At 52.2% G+C, this 20,641-nt stretch overlaps 4 protein-coding genes across 6 annotated transcripts; 2 read left to right on the plus strand and 2 right to left on the minus strand.

Annotated features, from left to right (window-relative positions):
- The first annotated feature begins 218 nt into the window (after positions 1-218).
- On the plus strand, positions 219-3,775 carry rhbdd3 (rhomboid domain containing 3). 2 transcript variants are annotated; one of them, XM_008119772.3, is made up of 6 exons: positions 219-543; positions 857-1,014; positions 1,113-1,496; positions 1,604-1,769; positions 1,869-2,090; positions 2,376-3,775. In XM_008119772.3, the coding sequence occupies exons 1-6, from the start codon at positions 530-532 to the stop codon at positions 2,527-2,529; spliced, it is 1,098 nt and encodes a 365-aa protein (XP_008117979.2). In that variant the 5' UTR covers positions 219-529; the 3' UTR covers positions 2,530-3,775. The 2 variants fall into 2 exon arrangements, with proteins under 2 accessions (XP_008117979.2, XP_062814583.1); XM_062958513.1 differs by lacking the exon at positions 219-543 and having other exon boundaries at positions 550-1,014.
- Positions 3,767-10,888, minus strand: sf3a1 (splicing factor 3a subunit 1). The gene is made up of 16 exons (XM_003226835.4): positions 10,705-10,888; positions 9,497-9,609; positions 8,985-9,189; positions 8,405-8,662; positions 7,737-7,962; positions 7,092-7,294; positions 6,683-6,800; positions 6,406-6,591; positions 6,173-6,294; positions 5,799-6,089; positions 5,460-5,670; positions 5,216-5,245; positions 4,867-5,021; positions 4,678-4,779; positions 4,245-4,316; positions 3,767-4,122 (listed from the first exon to the last, which is right to left on the minus strand). The coding sequence occupies exons 1-16, from the start codon at positions 10,765-10,767 to the stop codon at positions 4,021-4,023; spliced, it is 2,457 nt and encodes an 818-aa protein (XP_003226883.3). The 5' UTR covers positions 10,768-10,888; the 3' UTR covers positions 3,767-4,020.
- Positions 10,889-11,098: 210 nt separating this feature from the next.
- ccdc157 (coiled-coil domain containing 157) lies at positions 11,099-14,889 on the plus strand. 2 transcript variants are annotated; one of them, XM_008119783.3, is made up of 11 exons: positions 11,099-11,245; positions 11,695-11,980; positions 12,058-12,232; positions 12,351-12,975; positions 13,101-13,178; positions 13,259-13,437; positions 13,538-13,714; positions 13,851-14,019; positions 14,104-14,243; positions 14,467-14,546; positions 14,643-14,889. In XM_008119783.3, the coding sequence occupies exons 2-11, from the start codon at positions 11,763-11,765 to the stop codon at positions 14,866-14,868; spliced, it is 2,067 nt and encodes a 688-aa protein (XP_008117990.1). In that variant the 5' UTR covers positions 11,099-11,245; positions 11,695-11,762; the 3' UTR covers positions 14,869-14,889. The 2 variants fall into 2 exon arrangements, with proteins under 2 accessions (XP_008117990.1, XP_003226847.1); XM_003226799.4 differs by having other exon boundaries at positions 11,138-11,241.
- Positions 14,890-15,588: 699 nt separating this feature from the next.
- rnf215 (ring finger protein 215) lies at positions 15,589-19,900 on the minus strand. Its single transcript, XM_003226800.4, has 10 exons — positions 19,434-19,900; positions 18,191-18,322; positions 18,018-18,089; positions 17,837-17,922; positions 17,405-17,459; positions 17,215-17,319; positions 16,864-16,980; positions 16,540-16,680; positions 16,069-16,171; positions 15,589-15,989 (listed from the first exon to the last, which is right to left on the minus strand). The coding sequence occupies exons 1-10, from the start codon at positions 19,749-19,751 to the stop codon at positions 15,967-15,969; spliced, it is 1,152 nt and encodes a 383-aa protein (XP_003226848.4). The 5' UTR covers positions 19,752-19,900; the 3' UTR covers positions 15,589-15,966.
- Between the last annotated feature and the right edge of the window lie 741 nt (positions 19,901-20,641).

Genomic DNA, 20,641 nt, shown 5'->3' on the forward strand with positions numbered 1-20,641 from the left:
ATTGAAGGGAAAGGGGTGCTCAGTCGCTTTGCCCTCCTTTGAGCCACTTTGGCACCCCCCGCCCTGTTGGTTGAAGCTTTTCGTTCTTAGACTCTTCCAATTCAATGGAATAGGGATTCGTTCCGGATAGGAAATTGAGTTATCCCCCCTTTATCCACTTTGGTATCTCCCGCCCTTGTATAAGCTTCCAATGCAAGGGAAGAGGGGAGTGAGGGGGAAAGAAGGCCAGAGCTTGAGTGGTGGGAGGAGCCTGTGTGAAGAGGAAGGAGCACTTTTAGGCACCCCTTTTTCCGACTTGGACTATTCCGACTTTTTGATAGGAAGCTATGGCGGGGGCTCTTCCAACGAAAGGGAAAAAAGGGGTGGGTGGAAACCAATGAGGGCCAATCTCGAAGGACGTCACGTTCTTCCCTCCCCCTTATTCTCCCTGGTATCTCCCGCGCTTCCTATACAGCGACGAGTCTTGGACTCTTCCAATGAAGGGAAATAGGGGTGCGAAGGCAACCAAGGCCTGCATTGAGGGAGGGAAATGGTTCTGTCCAGGTGAGTTTGGGAAGCAGGACTGGGCATGATGGGTGTTGTAGTGGGCGCCTCGATCTCTAGTGAAAAAGTGGAGGCCACTACAAGGTAACCATCCAATACATATGGAGTTGATGAGGGATGATGGGACTTGTCCAACACGCCCAAAGGTTCACTGAGGGGACAATGGGACTTGCAGTCCTTATGGGATTAGTCCATCCACTTTTGCGAAACCCAAATATGGATGACTACAACTCCCATCATCCCTCCACTCTTGACGGATGGGACTTGCAGTTCCGCAGCACCCCCTCCAGTCCCAGGGCTTGTTGCCTTTCAGGGGGATGCGGATCCGAGGGCTTTGGACCGGGCCATGGGCCTTGCCGTGGCCCCCCGTGGCTTCCTCCAGCCTCATGGGACTTCTCCTCCTTTGCTGGTGGATGGACGCGGAGGAGGGCCTGGCCTTGGTGCCCGCCCTGCTCACGAGCCCCCTGCAAGGTAGGCCAGCCGGGGAAGACTCGCACGGCACGCACATAGGGCAAGTCTTTTCCAAAGGAGGGAAACTGTACATAACCCGTGTGGTTTCCTCCGCGCAGCCTTCCGCCTGGTGACCTTCTGCCTCTGCCACCCGGACGCCGCTCTGCTGGGCCTCAGCCTCCTCTCCTTCCCGCTCTTGGCCTGGCGGGCGGAGTGGCGCCTGGGCAGCCGGCGCTTCCTCGGCACGGCCCTGCTGGGCGCGCTGGCCTCGGCCCTGGCCTACCTCCTCCTGGCCCGGCTCTGGGGCGCTCCCGGGGAGGCCCCCGTCAGCGGCTACACCCCGCTCCACCTGCTCTTCCTGGGCGCCCGGCGGGGGCGGAAGGGCCTCTGGGGCTGGGCCTCCACCGCCGTGCTGGCCGGAGCGCTGGTGGGGCTCAGCCGGGCCCTCTCGCCCCGCTCCTCCTGCCTCCTCCACCTCTGCGGCCTCGCCACCGGTCTGGCTTGTATCCTTCCAAACTGGCCCAAACAAATCCTGTCCTTGAGCCAACATTAGCAAAGGTCCGGAGTCCCCAATTGCCCCCGTCTGGTTGTAATCCTTGACATCTCTCAGACCGGGCGGGGATTTTCTTCCTCCTCAAACCGTCAGACAGGTTCCTAGAGAGGATACAGACCAGGATTCGAATCCAGAGCCCTCCCTTCCTTCGCTTCATCCGGCATCCAGAAGCCAGAACCCTTCCGGTCACTGATCCCAGGGCGGCGGTGGCCAAAACCAGAGAGTAAGCCCAAGTGAACCACTGTGATTCCTTTTTGGCATGACCGTTGCCCTCCCGCTAGACTAGACTAGAGCTGCCATTCATTGTGCTTCTCCTTCCCAGGGTTTCCGTGGCACCCAGCCTTCCATTCCCGGACCTTTTCCCAAGCGAAGGCCCTTTGCCGAGCAGGGAAGGCCCTTCCTGGCCCCCCACTGCCCTCCCGTTCTCCACCTTCCAGGAAGCCCTGATCGAGGAGGAGCTGCTCCAAGCCGGCATCCGGGCCTCCCTGCAGGACATGGCCGAGGAAGAGGTCACGCTCTCCAAAGCCTCCGTCTCTTCCCTCCGGTAACATGGGGGACAGGGACAGACTCTGGAGCACCCAGTGGGTTGGGGTTGGGTTAGGGTAGGTGTCGGGGTTAGGCAGGGATTGGGTTAGCATTGGGTAGGCCCTGAAATATAGATACAGTAGGTTAGGCTTAGGATGGGTAGGCCCCAAAGTATGGAGTGAGTGAGAGTTATGGTAAGGGTTGGGATGGGCAGACTCCGAAATATGGCGTGGGTTTGTGTTCAGGCTCGGTTGGAGTTGGGTGAGCATGAGTCGACTCTGAAGGTGCCCGTTCCCTTTCGCAGGCTTCAGCAGCTCCAAAAAATGGGCTTTGCCACCAAAGAGGCGGTGGTGGCTTTGGCCGCAACGGGCCACGTCGAGGGCGCCGTCTCACTGCTGATCGGCGGCCACGTTGGGAACGACGCCGTGGTGGTGGTGGTCCCACCTGACCAGAAGTAGGACATTCTTTGCATCGCTGACTGGAGGACGGTCTAGCATCACGGATTGTCTGAGCAGTCAAGTGGCCTCCATGCTGTCTTAAGAGGATGATGGGTCCTGAAGTTGGAGGCCACGTGTGCTTCTCACCCCTTGATTGTAGAATTATGGAATCATAGAGTTGGAAGAGACCACATACAGGCCCACAAGCCTTATGGACACAAACACGGCAGCATTCAAGGTGGCAAGAAGGGCAAACAACCAGGACAATATATCATTGGTATCATGATTAATATAGCATTGATATTAATGTTATATTTAATGTAAATTAATATTATTTATATATATTGCTATTATATATTATTTATATCAATAATATATTATTAATAGCATTAATAATACATTACCCAGTTTTTAATTGTGAATCAACTCATGTCCTTTGATGTCTGCTTTGTGTACTTAATATGTATTTTATAGAAATGACATTTTAATATGGATCTTTGATGGAGATATGTATATTTGTTGATTTTTTGCAATGCGGGTGGTTTTAAATTTGTTAAATTCTTCAATAGGCCGGCCCATTGTAGAAAATAGGGGGGGGGGGGGTCAGCCTAGTGATTTTTGCATTCTTCCCTATGATTGCAATAAAGGGAACGGCCACGTGATGGCAGAAGAGTCCCATCCACATGCATTACAGTCATAATATTTTGCATTAATGGGAACAGTCATATAATCTGGTGGCAGCCTTTGCCTTTCTTGCATTGGGTTCTATGACTATAATGCATGTGGATGGGACTCTGCTGCCCATAGATTTCAGAGGAAGGAATGGGCAATAAGAATAATAGTAGTAGTAGTAATAATAATAATAATGAATAATCCCCAGGCTGTCCTTTCACCTCCTTTAAAAAAACCCCAAAATGAAGGCTTTTAGATTCCTATAGGTGGTGTTCAGTCTGGCCAAGGCAGGCAAAGGCAGCACCCGATCCTTCCCGGCAGAGGGACATCCAGCCATCGACAGATAGGATTGAGAGAGGAATAGATATGTCATAGGAGTTGGAAAGGGACCCCCAAAGACCATCCAGTCCAACCCCGTTCTTTTTGCCGCAAAAACTTTGAATAGCAATTACGGATACTAGTATCGACGACTACTACTACCCACAGAGAAAAGTGGGATATAAATAATGATACAGAACATATAGTAATGATGACGATGCAGATGTAATTTTGAACCATATCAAAAGGAAAATAAATGACGGCCATGTTAAACCACTCTGAAAAGCAGTTTTTATTATGAGTCCAATTCTACATGCTACATTTGCCAAAACATTCCAATTTGTATGATAATAATAGTATTTCTATCTAAGCTGGGGGAAAGTGCGAAGGAGAGCAAGGGAACAAGCTAAGGGGGGGGGAGGGGAGAAGCCAAGAGACAGAGACAGAGAGGGCAACACACGGCGACACGACTCAGCCTCGAAAGGGGCTCGCTCCTCTTCCGGCTGGCTTTCCCTTGTTGCTTTACTTCTTCCTGCCGCCTCTTTCCTTGAGGGCCAAGTGGATCACCGATCCGCTGCTCATGTTGTAGTAAGCCAGCGAGTTGGAATCCTTGATGAAAATGCCCTGCAAAAAGACACCACACACACACACACTCAAGGGTTAGTCTCAGCCTGTGGTGGAGTTCCAGGCCCAGAGAAGCAGATGCAAAGACAGAAATCCCCTGGAGAGCCTTCCCATTTCCTCACCTCAAACTGGAGCTTCTGCTTCCCGGCTGGCATCCCGGTGGCTTCATGGATCTTGACTTTAATGACAGAGACCTAAGAGACAGGGAATGGGTGAGGTCAGCCAAACTGCACCTTGAGGGATGCCCTCACCAAAGCCACTCGTCTAGAAATGTTCTAGGTCACCCAAGATTGCTCTCTAAGGAGGCTCTAGGTCCCTGGGATTCCTTTCTAGGCTCTTCCAAAATACCCTCCTAGGCATTGCCAACATCTACCAAGATTTCGTCCTCCACCATACCTCTCTAGCAATGTATTAGGTCTCCCAAGAGAACATTCTAGCAATGTTCTAGGTCACCCAAGAGAAAGTTCTAGCATTGTCTAGGTCCTCTGGGGGAACTGTTCTGGTCCTCCAGGATACATGTCTGGGAGGGTTCTAGATCACCCAAGGTCCCCTTACCTGGTCTGAGAGCGGGAGGGTGAAGACCAGCACCTGGCCGTTGAGCTTCCATTCGGTCTTGTCCTGCATGTTGGGGACCTGGACCTTGACAGTGACGGGGCCCTAAGAAGGGAAGGGGCACAGTTAAGGGAGTGGGAAACCCGGGGAAGGTTCCCTCTCCAGTCCTGGGCGCTGTGGGGCCTGGCGCACCTTGTTCCTGCGCAGGAACTCCTCCTCGGGCATCAGGCTGTCCTCCGACTTGAGCTTCTTGGAGGCCGGCTCGTCTTCCATGGGTGGAGGAGGGTGGACTGGGGGCATCGGGGCGGGAGCGCTGACGGGGGCCACTGGGGGAGCCGGGACAAACGCTGGGAAAGGCAGAGAATGAAGAACACGTCACTGAGTGTCCCCCCTCCCTCGACCTGGGCTATCCATCAATGCTATCGACACACAGATACACGGAAGAAGAGGAAGTGAAGGCATGCACATGAGGGTCTCGGCTAGCGGCTGACCCCTTGAAAGGGGGGGGGGGGTCACACAAGGACACTCAAGGAGCAATTACCTGGGCTGCTGACCGGTCCCTGTCTGTATCCTAGATTGCAAAAATTAGGTAGAATTAGTCAACTGAGAACAAGAAAAATAAGAAGATGAACGCTATTTCAACTCCCAGGCTTGTTGGTCCTTTAAGAGGCCAAAGGCCTGGGTTGGAGTTCACACCCGGCTGTAGAATCCCATTAAGTCCCAAAGGAATTTGGGGAGAGAGCTGGTGAAATTCTGCCTCTCCAGAGGTGGCGTGGGGCACTGACCTGTGGGCACAATCATGGGCGGGGGCCGTGGGGCCATGATGGGGGGCGCGGAGGGCGGCATGGGCACCACGTTGATGCGCGGGGCATGGAGGATGGGGGGCATGGAGGCCGCAATCACAGAGCCCGGGGGGAGGCGCACCACCGAGGCCATGGGGGGCCGGGGCATCACTGGCACTGCGCTCACCACCGTCGTGCGCAGGGGGGGCGGCATCTGTGGGCAGACACACACACACACACAACTAAGCAGGGCTCAGTCTCCACAATAGCAGCTAGAAGAAGACTCTGTATGTATGTCTGCATGTGTATGCATCCCTTCCCTGGCTCCCCTCTTGCACTCACCGCGGGGGGCCGTGGCATGGCGGAGATGGGGGGTCCTCCGGTGGGGAGGAGGCTGGGGGCGGAGGTGGGGGGCCCCAGCGGGTGGGGGTGGGCCTGGGCCTGGGGCAGCGGGGGCTGGGCCGGCGGGGCCATCTCGCTGGGCTTGCTGGGCCCAATCTTCTCCTTGCTGTCGTCCTCGGGCACCAGCCCCTTGGCCTTGTGGATGGCCTCAATCTGCTCCTGGAGGGTGATGTTCGCCTGGGCCGCCTGCTGCGTCCGCGCCATGCTCCCCGAGTGCCCGTCCCACGTCACCTGCACACAACAGCCGCCATCAACAAAACACTTCCGTCTCACAACAGCAGCAGCAGCAGCAACACTCTGGGCTCGGGACGTACCTTCTCCTCCGGCTTCTGGATCTCTTCTTCCCCGATCTTCTTCCCGATGGCGGTCTCCTCCACACCAAAAATGTCGGTACGGCGCTCAGCCAGCTGCTTCAAGCTGCTCTCAATGTCCAGGCCTAGATACATTCCGAGAAATCAATTCCTAGAAGCATACTTTCACCCTTCTCTAGCTGAGAAGGCCCACTTGCTCCCTCTACCTCCTCCCAGCTCCAGCTTCCCGGACCCACCTGGGGCGTAGACCTCGTCGTCGGTCTGCTTCTCCCGGAGGGAGCGGTCCCTCTGCTCCAGCCAGCGGGGGTCCAGCAGCCCAATGCGCATGTGCTCCTGCATCTTGCTGGCGGGAATCTTCTCCCCAGTGATGGGGGACACCAGGTACTCGTCTGCAGCCGGCGCCGGGGGCAGAGGCTTGGAGGCTGCAAGGCAGGGAAGAAGCAAGGCCACCAGTCAGCGCCGCCACCACCTCCCTCCCTCCCTCCCTCCCGCCCGTCGGGACGTAGGCCTTACCTTTCGGGTCGTAATCCTTCCGGACAATGACCTGGTCGGGGGTCGGAGGCAGAGGAGGAGGCATCGGAGCCTCCGGGGGGAGAGGCGCCTTCTGGCCCTCGTCTTCATCGTCGGAGCCCTTCAAAATCAAAAAGGAATTAACCACAGGGCATTGGAATGCTTCTCTGTCTGGGTGGCTTTAAATTGACGTGGGTTTTTAGTGTGAGTTGCTTGATGAAGGGATTGAAGATCAGTCGAGGTATTGAAGAGACCGAGGGATTTACAATCAGTTTGGGGGGGGGGGGGGGGCTGGGGTGGTTTTTAACTTTGGATTTCTTTTCAATCCAAAATAAATATAATCATAATCATTATCGATTTCTCTATCTTGCCATCCATCTATCCATGCATCCAGGCATCCTCTCGCTCTGACCTCGTCCATGTCTTGGACCTGGGTGTCCTGGTCGGGGGGCGCAGGGGCCTCCTGGGGGCCCTTCTCGGGCTTCTCGCCGCCCTCCTCCTCGTCCGACTCCACTTCCATCTCCACCTCCTCGCTCTCCCCAAACTTCTCGTAGCGCTCCTGGATCAGGATCCGGGCGCCCAGCTCCTCCGGGGTCGTCGGAGGTGGAAAGTTCCCTGCGGCAAAGAAAGAGAGAGACATTTTCTTGTCAGAGACAGACATAAAGTGGGATACAAATAACAACAACAATATATTCGAATAAAATATATTAACAATATAAAAAGACCATATATATTTGGATAACCCAATATGTTATTTTGATCAAGTCTACTTCATTTTTGTCTCTTGAGGGCATGACATAAAGCAAGTTGTTTTATGGGAGAAGAAATATATTTTTGGGCACTGGAAAACACTTCTGGACACTGTTTTTTAATGCACTGGCAAAATCTCTTTTTTTCTTAACAGATGAGCAATAACAGGTTATTCAGTCTAACAACTGAAACCATTACATTGCATAATCATATCTAAAATAAGAGTAATATGAATGCAATGTCACATTGAAAGAACCAAGGAACACTCAGATGTCCCTTTGCAGTCAAGGTCCCTCTCCCCACCCACCTTGCTCCGAGGGCTGGAAGTCCACGGTCTCCACAACGACAAAGTCGTGCCAGTCGATCTGGGCGTAGGCCACTCTCTCGCGCTCCTTCTCCTCCTCCTCCTTCTTTCGCTCTCGCTCCTGGAACTTGGCCCACTCCACTCGGTAGCAGGCCTGGTCCAGCACCTCCTTGGGGTTCTCCGCTTCCTTCTTCAGCTTGGTGATCAGGCCCTTGGGTGGGATCAGGATCTGAAGGAAAGAGAATATATTTAAAATACGGTTAAATTTGTTGGGCGCTCTCCCCTCCAAATCCTGACCAGGGCTGGCTGAACTGAGCAACCCAAAATTCCTCTACAGAAACGAAACTGAGAATAAAAAGACATGTTGTATTGCTTTTATGGTGAACCACAAGTCTCTTCTTTTAGAGCAATATAAAGCAGGATACTTCTAATATAAAAAAATTATATAGATATAGCATATTATAATATAGTAACAGATAATACAATAAAATAATAATGTAATGTAACGATTGATGGACCAACTACAACAATTAATGGACACGCTGGAAAGTTTATTGGGCTTAGTTCTATTTTAATGTTGGTCTGTTCTATGACTCAAAACCCACATATGATAAGTTGGGATTCCAGGGCTCTCCAGACGCCATCCACGCTCCCTGCCCTCCTTGGCTCACCTTGGTATACTGCTCCACCAGTTTGGTGAAGTAGTTGAAGAGGCTGTGCTGGGGACGGAGGAAGTCAAACTGGTAGTTCCTCTGCTCCTTCTGCATCAACTGGGTGAGGAACTGCCTGCCATTGCGGGCCACAAACTGAGCCGTCAGCTTAACCACGTCCAGATCGAAGGCCGAGATGGAAGGGGGGTCGGCGATGAACTCAAACTCCGGTGGGGGCTCCTTGGGCACCACCGTCTCCTGGATGACCTGGACCTGGAGCTGCAGGAGGAACCAGAGGGAAAGGCTGACCTCTCCTCAAGCACTTCCAGGTCGAGGGTGCTGGGCCGGAGTGCGGATTGTAATGCAGGGTTTCTAAACCCAATGGGCCTGCATTAAAGCCCTGTCTGGAACCGCACAAAATCAACACGAGAGAAAAAGAGCATGTGGCCTACAGCCCCTCTTATTACTTCTCAGGAACCATAGAGGAAAGGAAGGTGCATGTCAGAAGATACATACAAGAAGCAGTAAGCAACAGGATCATAGAGAAAGGAACATTTTACTAGAGAAGGCTTGAGGGTTGTTATTTCTAACAAGGGCTGACCTTTTGGGGCAGCTGCTGCTGGGCGCTCTGCTGGGCCTGCATGACCTTGGGGATGGCGGCCGAGGGCTCCTGGGCCTTCCCTTCCTTGAACTCATTGACTTTGTGGCGGTAGTAGGCATGGTAGGGGTCGTTGGGGTTCAGGAAGTTGAACTTGGGGTTGTTGATCTCATTCTGGCGGATGCGGGCCTCGAACTCCGGGCCGTTCCTGAGCAGAGCCAGACAAAGTCAGACATCCCACCTAAAAGCAAAACAAGAAACCCCCTTCCCTGCCCATTACTACGACTATGATTCTTCCCTTTATTTTTCTCCCAATATATTTCTTCTTTTTTTATATCCCATTTTATTTATCACTCTCTACGAAGATTCAAAGCAGCTCACAATGAAAAACATTACACCTTCAGATATACAAATACACAATAAAAAGTATAGCATGATATATTATTTAATACATCCAGACATGGTCACAACCCTCCCCTTTATTGATTCCTATGAAACAGAAGACAAGCGCTTACCTGGCCACAAAGCTGGCTGTCTTGTCCACGATGTTCCTGACCTCCGGCGGAGGGTAGATGATGCCCACCACCGGTTTGGCGGGCACCGCCTCCTCTTTCGGCTCATCTTCTGGCTGCAATGAGAATGAACGTGACAAAATGGTGGGATAGAACTGAATAATCATCAACAACAACAACTTAATGACTTCTAGCCATCCAATGACATTCATGGCTGGGGGGGGGGGGAGGGTCAATCCCAGGCCAAGACTCTTTTTAAGGATTTATTTCCAAGCCCGTGTATCTCCTATCTGTTATTCTAAACACATTTCACTGTGAATAGAGGCAGGATTTGAGGGCGATTGAGCCACGAAGGGGACTCAGGGCAGCTTACAAATAATATATACATACAACATATTATATTGTAATTGCACAATATAAACATTTTAGATTATAAACCTGGCTCTTCCAACAGGCCTTTGGCGATTGACTTCCATAGCAAAGGATTGACCTGTTGCCCATTTTTATTTTTACTGCACTTTATTCCTTTAGCCAGCCATAGTCTCCTTTGTTTATGCCTTCCCCAGCACTTTAATGGGACAATGATTTTGTATCGTCCTCTCCCCAACTGTATCTGACCCTACTAGCACTTTTATGGCCCAGTTCTTTTTAGAAGCCAACCCAGGATTTTATCAAGGATGTTTGTTTTATGTGATCTCATTTGTTTTATGACTTGCTTTATTGTTGATTGATTTGTTTTATTGTTGTGTTTTATATTGTCTGTTTTGCCTGGGCTTGGCCCCATGTAAGCCGCCCTGCATCCCTTCAGGGAGATGGGGCAGGGTATAAAAATAAAATTATTATTATTATTATTATTAGATTACTATATTGTGCTATACCACTAGACTGCAATATTAGTAGTAATATTACATGCAATATAAATATACACTTATACTAGTGTATTATTATTATTTTATTGTATGACACAGCAAAACAAGATAGATATGCTGGATTTCATATTATTCTTATTATTATTATACTGTATTACATTATGTACTATTATTATCAATACTATATGTAAGTCCGGATCCCCAAGAGAGTCGACTGCCTCATGCAGGGGTGGGGAGGGTCTCTCGCGCCCCTCCCCCGCAAGCCCCGCAATGCATCCTGGGAATGGCGGCTCTGCCCTGAGGAGGGCCTCAAGAGGCCTTTTCCTCCCCGACCAGAAGTACCTGCTTGGCTTCGGGCGGCGTGGCTTGGGCCGGAGCCATCACCTGGACGGGTCCCGCCGGCATGGCCCCCGCTTCGCTCCGGAACACAACCGCCAAGAAGGAAGAAAGACGGAGAGACGACAACAACCGCGAAAGGGCCGAGATAAATGGCCGCGGGTGCGCGCGCAGCCAGGAGCAGCCCCTGCCAACAAGAAAGGGGCGTGTGCAAGAGAGCCACGCCCCCTTCAGTGCCCTCCTCCTGGAAACCTGTAGTCACATCCCTTTAGGCGCATGCGCAATCCCTGCTGCAGTGGAACCACGCCCCTTTCAGCGCCTCCACCTCCTGGAAGCCTGTAGCCACGCCCCTTTCAGCTAAGCTTAAGTAAATGAGCTCTGCAATTGGTTAGCAGGTCAAGCGGGAACCGGAAGTTATCAACTGTACGTTATACTCTTTAGAAAAAAAGGGGGCGGAGCGAAGGAAGCGTTGTCTGTTGCCAAGGCAGCAGCCGAGGCCTAGAACGCGTGAAGGAGCCTGCTCGCAGTAGAGGCGTGCCTTCCGTAGGTAACTACACACTGTCAACGACGTGCAGTTTTCGATATGAGCCACTCAGCCAATTAATGAGGAAACATTATTACCAAACATTTTTGAATATATTATTTCTTTACATCGTTTTAGAGTTATATTTCCCAAATCCTGGTCTCTGGGCTTTTTGGACTTCTTCTCCCAGAAGCCCTCCTCATTGGATACAGCAGCTGAGCCTTCTGGGAGTCTGAGTCCAGAATACCCACTGTTTTTCTTTGGGACCAAAGAGGAATTTTAACATTATTGTTAATTTTATTGCATCTATATTATTATATATTTTATAATGTAATGTGTTATTATATATCTATATTATTATCAGGCCTTGATCAAGAGAGAAATGTAGGGTATTAATATAATAATAATAATAATAATAATAATAATAATAATAATAATAATAATTTCACTTTGAGGGCTTTCTTCTGCTTCAGGAACACCAATGCCCCATTGTTTGTGATGGAGTAACGCCATGGTGACCTTCCTGGTCCATTGAAAGAATATGGAAAGCCTGCAGAGGGACATCGTGGAGCTTCAGGGGACGGTCATTGAAGTCTTCTCCCGATCTGGACCCATCCGGTGCCCTTCGTGGAAGTTTCCGGACAAGGCCTCCTGCGACCTGGACCTGGTTTCCTTGCTGGAGCATTACGGCTTTGCAGAGAACGACCCCGAACTCGCCCAGCGCTCCCACGTCCTCCTCTTGGAGCTCATCATTGACAGGTGAGGGACGGGCCGAAGGAAAGGACTCGTGGGGAAGCCGAGGAGAATAACCAGGCTTTCTTTTCTATTCCCTCGAGGCTCCTGCTGCTCCTCCAGAGCTTCAGGGAATATGCGGAGAACCTGATCAGCGAAGGGCCTTCCTCCTCCCCTTCCGGTGCAATGGGGCCTTCCATGTCTGTTGGGTTGGCGGTGAGGACATACTGGGACAGCATGGTGAAATTGGGGAGTCTCTACCAGCAGCTGGTGATGGAGGTAGGGACGTGCTTTGCATACAGACACCAAAAGCCAATTCTACCTCTTCTCCTTTTCCTTCTCTTCCTTCTCCTCCTCCTCCTCTTTATTTATATCTTGCTTTTATCTCTTAACCAAGAAAAAAGGCAACAAAGAGGATGTTTCCAGGAGAGACCAAGCAGAGATCAAGCGGACCAGAAGCTCTTGCTCCCAACAATCGGAGTCAGATGTGACCATCCTGGGCATGCAGGGTTCTTCCTTGACCTCGTCAATAGCCAGTGGGCAAATGTGTGGGCACTTCCCCAACTGTATCCCCTCTCCAACCACCGAGCCGCCCGTGGTGCCTTGTGAAGCCTGCGAGAAGGCCCAGACCAGCCTTCGGGAAGTGGGCCACGCCATCGTCGGCCTCTGTGAAGTCCAAAACCTCCCATCATCTCTGGGCAAGTTCCTTAAGACCGCGGAGGAGACCCTCAGGGCCAGACCCCTATCCGTTGTGGACATTGACTACTGGGCTGCCGAGCAGGGCAAGGACGTCTCCCGGATTGGCAAGCACCTCCGGACGCTGACAGAGCTGGTGGGCCCTTTGAAGGTGGAGCTGGAAGCCGCCCAGAAGCAGGTGGAGGACTTGGAGGCCCGCCTTCAAGAGGAGAAGGAAGCCCAAGAACAGCAGAGGAAGGAGGCGGAGCAGTCGTTCGAGAAGAAGCACAAGGAGAGCTTACGGCGGGTGGGACGGTTGGAGAAAGAAAAGGAAGATCTCCAGAACAGTGAGTAGACACCAAGGATCGTGTCATCTCCATCTTTGGGTCCCATCTCCAAGATATTCCAGGGCTTCCAACTTCTCACAATTGAGTCTTTCATCTCGTGGTGTATATGTCTTGGCTTCTTTCAGAGACCATTACCTTGGAGAAGAACATCACCACCTTGAAGAAGAAGCTCCGATTTCAGGAAGCCGCCATCCAGGAGCTGGGTAAGATGGGTGAGAGGCCCCATATTGACGATGATATAACCACCAACTTTTGATCTCCTGGACTCTTGTTCCTTCCACAGAGCAGGCCCAAATGGATCTTCTCCAGAACATGGTGAACAAGGCCGAAGTCCGTCTCCTGGAGGAGCGTCTGGAAGCCCAGTCTGGCCAACTAGAGGATGTCAAGGAGCAGCTGGGCCAGGCCACCACCGAGCTGGACAAGGAGAAGGCCAAAGCGGAGAGCATGCTCCGGCACAAAGAGGTGAGGCTCGCCTTCACAGAATGCTGTAGATTTAGGCCTTCTTCCCATTTCCTGCCAAGAACATCTCTCTCTTTTTCTCTTGCTTCCTCTCCTCCTGAAGTCCCTCCAGGCCAAGCAGAGAGCTCTGATGCAGCAGCTAGACCGCCTGGACCAGGAGTGCGAGGGGCTGAAGACCAGCCTGGCCAACGAGGAAGAGGAGCGTTTCCTGATGAAGGAGAGGCTGAAGGAGACGCGGGAGAAGAGGAGGGAAGCCCAGCACCAACTGGAGGCCCAGCAGGTCAGGGGGAGGCCTTTGGGTTAGAAGTAGGGTTGGAATTCCAGGCCTTAGGGTTTGGATTGACGGCCTTCGGAACCCTCTCCCTCATGATTCTGACCTGTGGAGACTTCCTGGCTCTCCTCCTGTCTTTGTGCAGAAGCTGACAGAGAAAGCGGAGCGTGAGAAGGCCAGCGCAGAGCACTCTGCCTCGGAGCTGCAAAGGAGTCTTTCCCAACTGGGAGAACTGGTGCAGGAGATGAAGGAGAAAGAGCGGCTGCTGGTGCTCTTCCCAGACCTTCACGTTCCCGTTGAGGCCCAGTTTGAAGGTGAGGCCCCGAAAGGCCCCCCTCCCCGTCCAGCCTTCCTCCTCCCTTGAGGCCTGGCTTACAGGCCTGGCTTCTCCTCGGCAGGCACCGGGGACGTCCTGGAGGACATGGCCAAGCAGCTGCAGGCCAACAACATCCGGATCAGCGTCTTGGAGGAGGAAAACACTAGGCTCCGCGCCGCTCTGGCCAAGATGAAGGAGGTGGCCCAGCAGGAAGGGACAAAGGTACATTGAAAGAGAGAGTGGCATTGCGGTCTGCTGGAGAAGGGAGAAAGTAGGCCTTGGGCTTAAAGCTGAGGATGGGAAAAAGGAGGCCTTGTTCTCAGACCTGGAGAAGAGAGAAAGTAGACCTTCTCAGAGCTGGTGAAGGGAGAAAATAGGCAGCTAGTGGTCCCAATGTCAATCGGGCAACACTGGGTGTATACACTGATGTTCCGTCTCCTCTTAGGTTTTACCACCGACCCAGCTGTGGAATCAGTCTTCGGCAGATGCCCTTTATGAAGACGGCGGTGTTCCCGCTCCGATAGGGTCAGTGGATTGTTGGGTAGGACAGATTTGGGGATGCAAGATAAATCTACATATACATGCATTCTGATTCTCTTCCTGGCTTGCATCCATTGGCAGGGGTCCTGCAGCAGTTGCTCTCCAGGGAGTGGCGATCCGGCACCCTTCCCGTCATGACACCCTTTGGAGCAGATGCAGCCGAAGCACCAGCGCCACCTCCTCCTCCCAAAGGACTCTGGGTAACCCTCCCTCGAAGCCGTCCTCCGGAGAGTCGTTTGCCTTTGCGTACAAAGATTTGCCGCATGTCAAGGGAAGGGGGAGGGGCAGCCGGGCTCACCAAAAATAAAGCCAGAGGTCACCCAAAGAAGCATTCACATCAAGTGATTTGTCCGCCGCTCCAAGATTCGCTAGAGAGGAGGATGTGGCCATAGAGTCCTCCTGGAGGACCTAGGTAACCTGAGAAGAGTGTTCTCTAGGAATCTCTCGGTCCTCCAGCATGACTTTACTGGAAGCTGACCATAGAGCAGCACTGGAAGGACTAAAGAATCCTAGAGGGGGGTGTCCTCCAGGATCTGTAGTTGTCCTGGAGGATCTAGAGATTCCTAGGTAAAGGTAAAGGTCTTCCTCTGACATTAAGTCCAGTTGTGACCAACTCTGGGGGTTGGTGCTCATCTCCATTTCTAAGCCAAAGAGCCGGTGCTGCCCCTAGACACCTCCAAGGTCATGTGGCCATAGGCATGACTGCATGGAGTGCTGTTACCTTCCCACCGGAGCGGTACCTATTGATCTACTCACATTGGCATGTTTTCGAACTGCTAGGTTGGCAGGAGCTGGGGCTAACAGCGGGTGCTCATTCCGCTCCCAGGCCTTTTGGTCCACAAGTTAAGCAGCTCAGCGCTTTAACACACTGTGCTGCCAGAGATTCCTAGAAAGGACATATTCTGGAGTAGGTCAGAACCGGTCTTCCTCAGTCCTCTTTCAACTTCCTGTTTTCTTCTTCTTTATTCCGACTCTCTTGTAACTGCTGAGCAAGATGGCGGAAGGAAGGACGAAACCAGACTATGTATCCTTTTGTGCCAGATTTGTTTTATTAGTACAGCTGGAGGCGGGGTTTGCGGCCCCTCTCTCCCTCTAATAATAATAATAGTAATAATAATAAATTAGTATAAATAAGCCACCGAACCCACCCACAACTCCAAGATGCCCAAGCCATGGCAACGCAGGTCCTTTTCCCACCCTAGGGAGACATAGTCCAAGGGGGGGGGGGGGGTGACAGCACCAAGGGGTTTATCCAAGGCGGAGATATGAGCGAGCGAACCCAAGAAGAGACAAAACACATTGGAGACACATCCAGACATTGCCTGTCCCTCTGCGGCGAGGCAGCGGCTTCAACCATGTTGGCCAAAGCCTCATGGGAAGCCCTTCAGGACAGGCGGCCATCTTGCTAGCTCTCCTGGAAGCAATTTCCTGGAAGGGGAAGGAAATGGCGGCCATTTTGTGAGGTGATCAAGGGGGCAGCAAAGGAAGAAAAGCCTCCTTTACTTACCTAAAATGTTGTGTTTGCAAAGAGGGCAGGTCTGGTGCAAAAGGAGCCACGGGTCCACGCAGTCGCGGTGAAATTCGTGCAAACACGGCAGCACCCGGAGACACTGTCCAAATGGGAACAGATGGAGAAATATAAGGTGCTGCCATATCTGAACTGGCCACCAGGGAACTAGAGAACTTCCCAATTACAAAGAAATACACACACACACACATATACATATGGCTTGAAAACAGTCCAAGCGAAAGCGACCTACGAGTCTTAGGCTGGATCTACACTGCTCTATATCCCAGGAGCTGAACCCAGATAATGTGCTTTGAACTGGATCATATGAGGATAATCTGGGGATGAGAAGATTATTTGGAATCAGATCCTGGGATCTAGGGCAGTGTAGATCCAGCCTTAGTGGACAATAAGTGTGTGATGTAGTGGTAAAAAAGGAAGGCCAAGGCAATTCTAAGACTTCTGCGTTACCTGATTCTTATGGAACTGGTCCAAGCAGACGGCGCAGCAGTCAATCTCGTGAGCCCAGCTCCGAGGCAGCTTCCCCGGTGGATGGTAGCGGCGTGTTTTTAGCGCCGACAGCCTCCGCGCCACGTGCTGTTTGAGATCCGGCTGTGGGGAGGGGCAAAAGGCCTGTGTTAGCTGCCTTAAGGTGCAATATCTGAACTGGACACTGGGGGAGGGAGCGAGAGAGTCTTCCCGGATAACGTACAGTGCCTGAACTGGACACTTGGGGGAACTAGAGAGCACTGCTGAACTTCACAATTTGGGCAAGTAACTGGAGGGCAGGCCCACCTCTGGGTCTTGCTCCCTCTGGCCGTGCCGGGACTGCCGCTGAGCCTGCAGGATCAGCCCCGTGCACAGGATCAAGGCGATGAGCAAGATGGCGTTCCACAGCTGCTGGAGGTACTTCTGCAACAAGAGTCAGAAAAAAAGGGTGCCATGGTGGTCCTACAACAGCCGTAGAAGGAGACTGTGTTACCACACCTAATAATAATTTAATGTTTACGGTGAGTGTCCAGGACGTTCCCAATAACTTGCAATATCTGAACTGGCCACTTGAAGGCTCTAGAGGGCATGTTCCCAATAATGATAGGGGTCATTAAGTCATTCCTTTAGATAAATAACTTTTTGCACTCGACAGACCTGGACTCTGGAGCTGTTCTCTCCCGTGCAGATGACTCCCTGCCACTCGCCATAGAGGCCCCCCCGGGAGAGCCCACATGTGGACCAGAGAGTCAGGGTCACCCCCTAAAAATATGTCAGAAAAAATAGACAAAATTACTTTTTGGACCCAGCGCTCCACCACATCCCTCTCCCCACAATGATCACATACCACGTTCTCCAACAATACTGCCTGGTAAGTGATCTTTGCTGTGGCCCGAAGCCCTCTGAAGGTAGAAAAAGAGGAAGAGAGGTTGGCTTCCATCAATCCTTTCTCCAGGAGGGAGACTAGGACCCAGAATTCCTTCGTTTTCCAACAGAAGTTACCATAGAGTTGCCCTGGAGAACCTAAAGAATGAGGTAGCAAGACTCTTCCAACTTCCACCAGAGGTTGGCCACAGAAGTGTCCTCTTTGGGAATCTCTAGGTTCTCCAGCATGATTTTTCTGGACTTCCACCAAAAGACCGTTGATCATAGACGTTGATCATAAAGTCGCCCTGGAGGACCTAGGGGAATGTTCTCTAGGTCCTCCAGCATGACTCTATGGAAGTTGACCACTGAGTTTTCCTGGAGGACCTAGAGAGAACAACCGATCCGGACATACCGCAGAAGGGCTCCAAAGAGCTTGGTCACGTTCTCCGAAGTCTGGACCAGGACCACGGGTTTGGAGAGGACTTGAGACACATCCAACTGACGGGGACAAAAGAGAGGGCTGGTCAGTGCCATCCAGGGGTCCCCCAAATGTCTCCCGAATCCCATAGGGTCAAGGCCAGGGCCAGGCCTACCTCCCGGAGGGCGTTCTGGTTCAGGGCCAGGATGAGGAGGGCCGAGGCGCCCAGGACCAGGGCGCGCTTCATCTGCGGGAAGGAAGCCGGAGGGACAGGCGTCAGGAGGGCCACCCTACCCAAAGACGTTGCTCCAAAGGAAGGGAGGGAGGGAGGGAGGGCTGGGTCCTCACCTTGCTGACCACAGCCGAGGTGAAGGACTCCTCCTTGGCCACACAGCGAGGGGCCTCCGCCTGATCCTCACCAACGGGGACCACTCCGATCCAGGCATCTTCCTCCTCCACTTTGGGGTCGGCGTCTCCCACCTGGGGAAAAGAGGGCCGCCACCATCCGATCAACTGACCTGGAGCCCTTTCAGACCAACCCTTCTCCACCCAGGAGGTCTGGGGAAGCCACTCGGGGACATCCCTTGTACGCTGCAGCTTTATCATAGGGTCTTAATGGTTTCAGAGCTGCTTTACGACTCCATGTGAGCGGGGAAAGGAGGCTGACACCCCAAAATGGGAACAACAACAATAACAGGAAGTTGATATGGAGCAAGGAGCTGACTCTGAAAATAATAATAATAATAATAATAATAATAATACAGTAGAGTCTCACTTATCCAAGCCTCTGGATTATCCAAGCCATTTTTGTAGTCAATGTTTTCAATACATCATGATATTTTGGTGCTAAATTCGTAAATACAGTAATTCTGTCAAATTTGTTGTCTAACATGATGTTTTGGTGCTTAATTCGTAAAATCATAACCTAATTTGATGTTTAATAGGCTTTTCCTTTATCCCTCCATATTATCCAAGATATTCGCTTATCCAAGCTTCTGCTGGCCCGTTTAGCTTGGAACACAACACACCAGACATCACAGTTGTGGAAAAGAACAAGGTTTGGATCATTGATGTTGCCATCCCAGGTGACAGTCGCATTGACGAAAAACAACAGGAAAAACTCAGCCGCTATCAGGACCTCAAGATTGAACTTCAAAGACTCTGGCAGAAACCAGTGCAGGTGGTCCCTGTGGTGATGGGCACACTGGGTGCCGTGCCAAAAGATCTCAGCCGGCATTTGGAAACAATAGACATTGACAAAATTACGATCTGCCAACTGCAAAAGGCCACCCTGCTGGGATCTGCACACATCATCCGAACATACATCACAGAGTCCTAGACACTTGGGAAGTGTTCGACTTGTGATTTTGTGATACGAAATCCAGCATGTCTATCTTGTTTGCTGTGTCATAATAAAATAATAATGATGATGATGATGATGTACAAAGCAAAAATTAACACAGATTAAAACCGGATTATCTGAGAAGTTAGAGGGCTTTCCTTTCCCCCTTCTCCAGCTGAGGAAAGGCGGCAACAACAACAACAACAACAACAAGAAGGGCAAGAAACCGGCGCGCAAGAGGGCTCTCACCAGGACCAGGCTGCCCCGGATGGAGGCCTCCTCCTGGGCTCCGTGGGGCTGCTGCTCCTCGGTGGCGAGCCAGGCGCCGCGCAAGGCCAAGGCCGAGGAGGAGGCGGCGGCGGCGGAGGAGGAGGCCGCCTCGCCCGGGGCGCCCCCCGCCGGCTGTCCCAGGAGCACGGCCTCCACGCGGGCCTCGCCTCCCCCGGCGCCGGCCGAGGCCAGCAGGCCGCCCAAGTGGCCCAGCAGGACGGAGAGCAGGACCGGGGCCCGGAGCGGCGCCCAGCACACCAGCACCGAGGCCCGCAGCGCCGCCCTCAGCGCCGCCATCGCCGCCGAAGGAAGGCAAAGGCAGGCAGGAAAACAGGCAGGCAGGAAGGCCCGCCCCCGGAACTCAGGCCAAGCCCAGAGTGGGAACGGGAGCCCCAAGGCCGTCCCGCCAGGAAGGAAGGCACCAGCGAATCCCTCCCGACAGATGGCCACCCAGTCCTTCCTTAAGGCCGCCCAGAGAAGGGAGGCGTCTCCCATCATCATCACAGATTATTATCATTCTTAGACTCTAGAGTTGGGACCCTCAAAGGCCATCCAGCATGACCCCGTCCCGCCAGGAAGGAAGGCACCATCGAATCCCTCCCGACAGATGGCCACCCAGTCCTTCTTTAAAGACACCCAGAGAAGGAAGGAGCCTCCCATCATCACCATCAGATGATAATGATGATGATTATATTCTAGAGTTGGAACCCCCAAGGCCATCCAGCTTGACTCTGTTCCACCAGGAAGGAAGGCACCATTGAATCCCTCCTGACAGATGACCGTCCAGTCCTTCCTTAAAGGCTCACAGAGAGGGGAAGGGTCTCCCATCACCATCAATTATGATGATGATTATATTCTAGAGTTGGGACCCTCAAAGGCCATCCAGCCTGACCCCGTTCCGCCTGGAAGGAAGGCACCATCGAATCCCTCCTGACAGATGGCCATCTAGTCCTTCCTTAAAGACATCCAGAGAAGGGAGGCAATTCCCCCACACTCTCCCTTTTCTATCCAAGCCAATGTATATTGTTTTATGGCCCTGCGTCAATATGCACAGGATTGCAGGTCTTTGTGGGAGAGGAAGTCCCGTTGACAGGCATTAGGGTTGAGTAAACAACTGATAAGAAACACCTCATCTTCTCCAAGTCAGTCTCCAGGATCTTGGAAACCATTTGGCCCAAAAGGAGAAT

Source organism: Anolis carolinensis, chromosome X (genome assembly GCF_035594765.1).
Source record: "Anolis carolinensis isolate JA03-04 chromosome X, rAnoCar3.1.pri, whole genome shotgun sequence".
Lineage (NCBI taxonomy): Eukaryota > Metazoa > Chordata > Lepidosauria > Squamata > Dactyloidae > Anolis > Anolis carolinensis.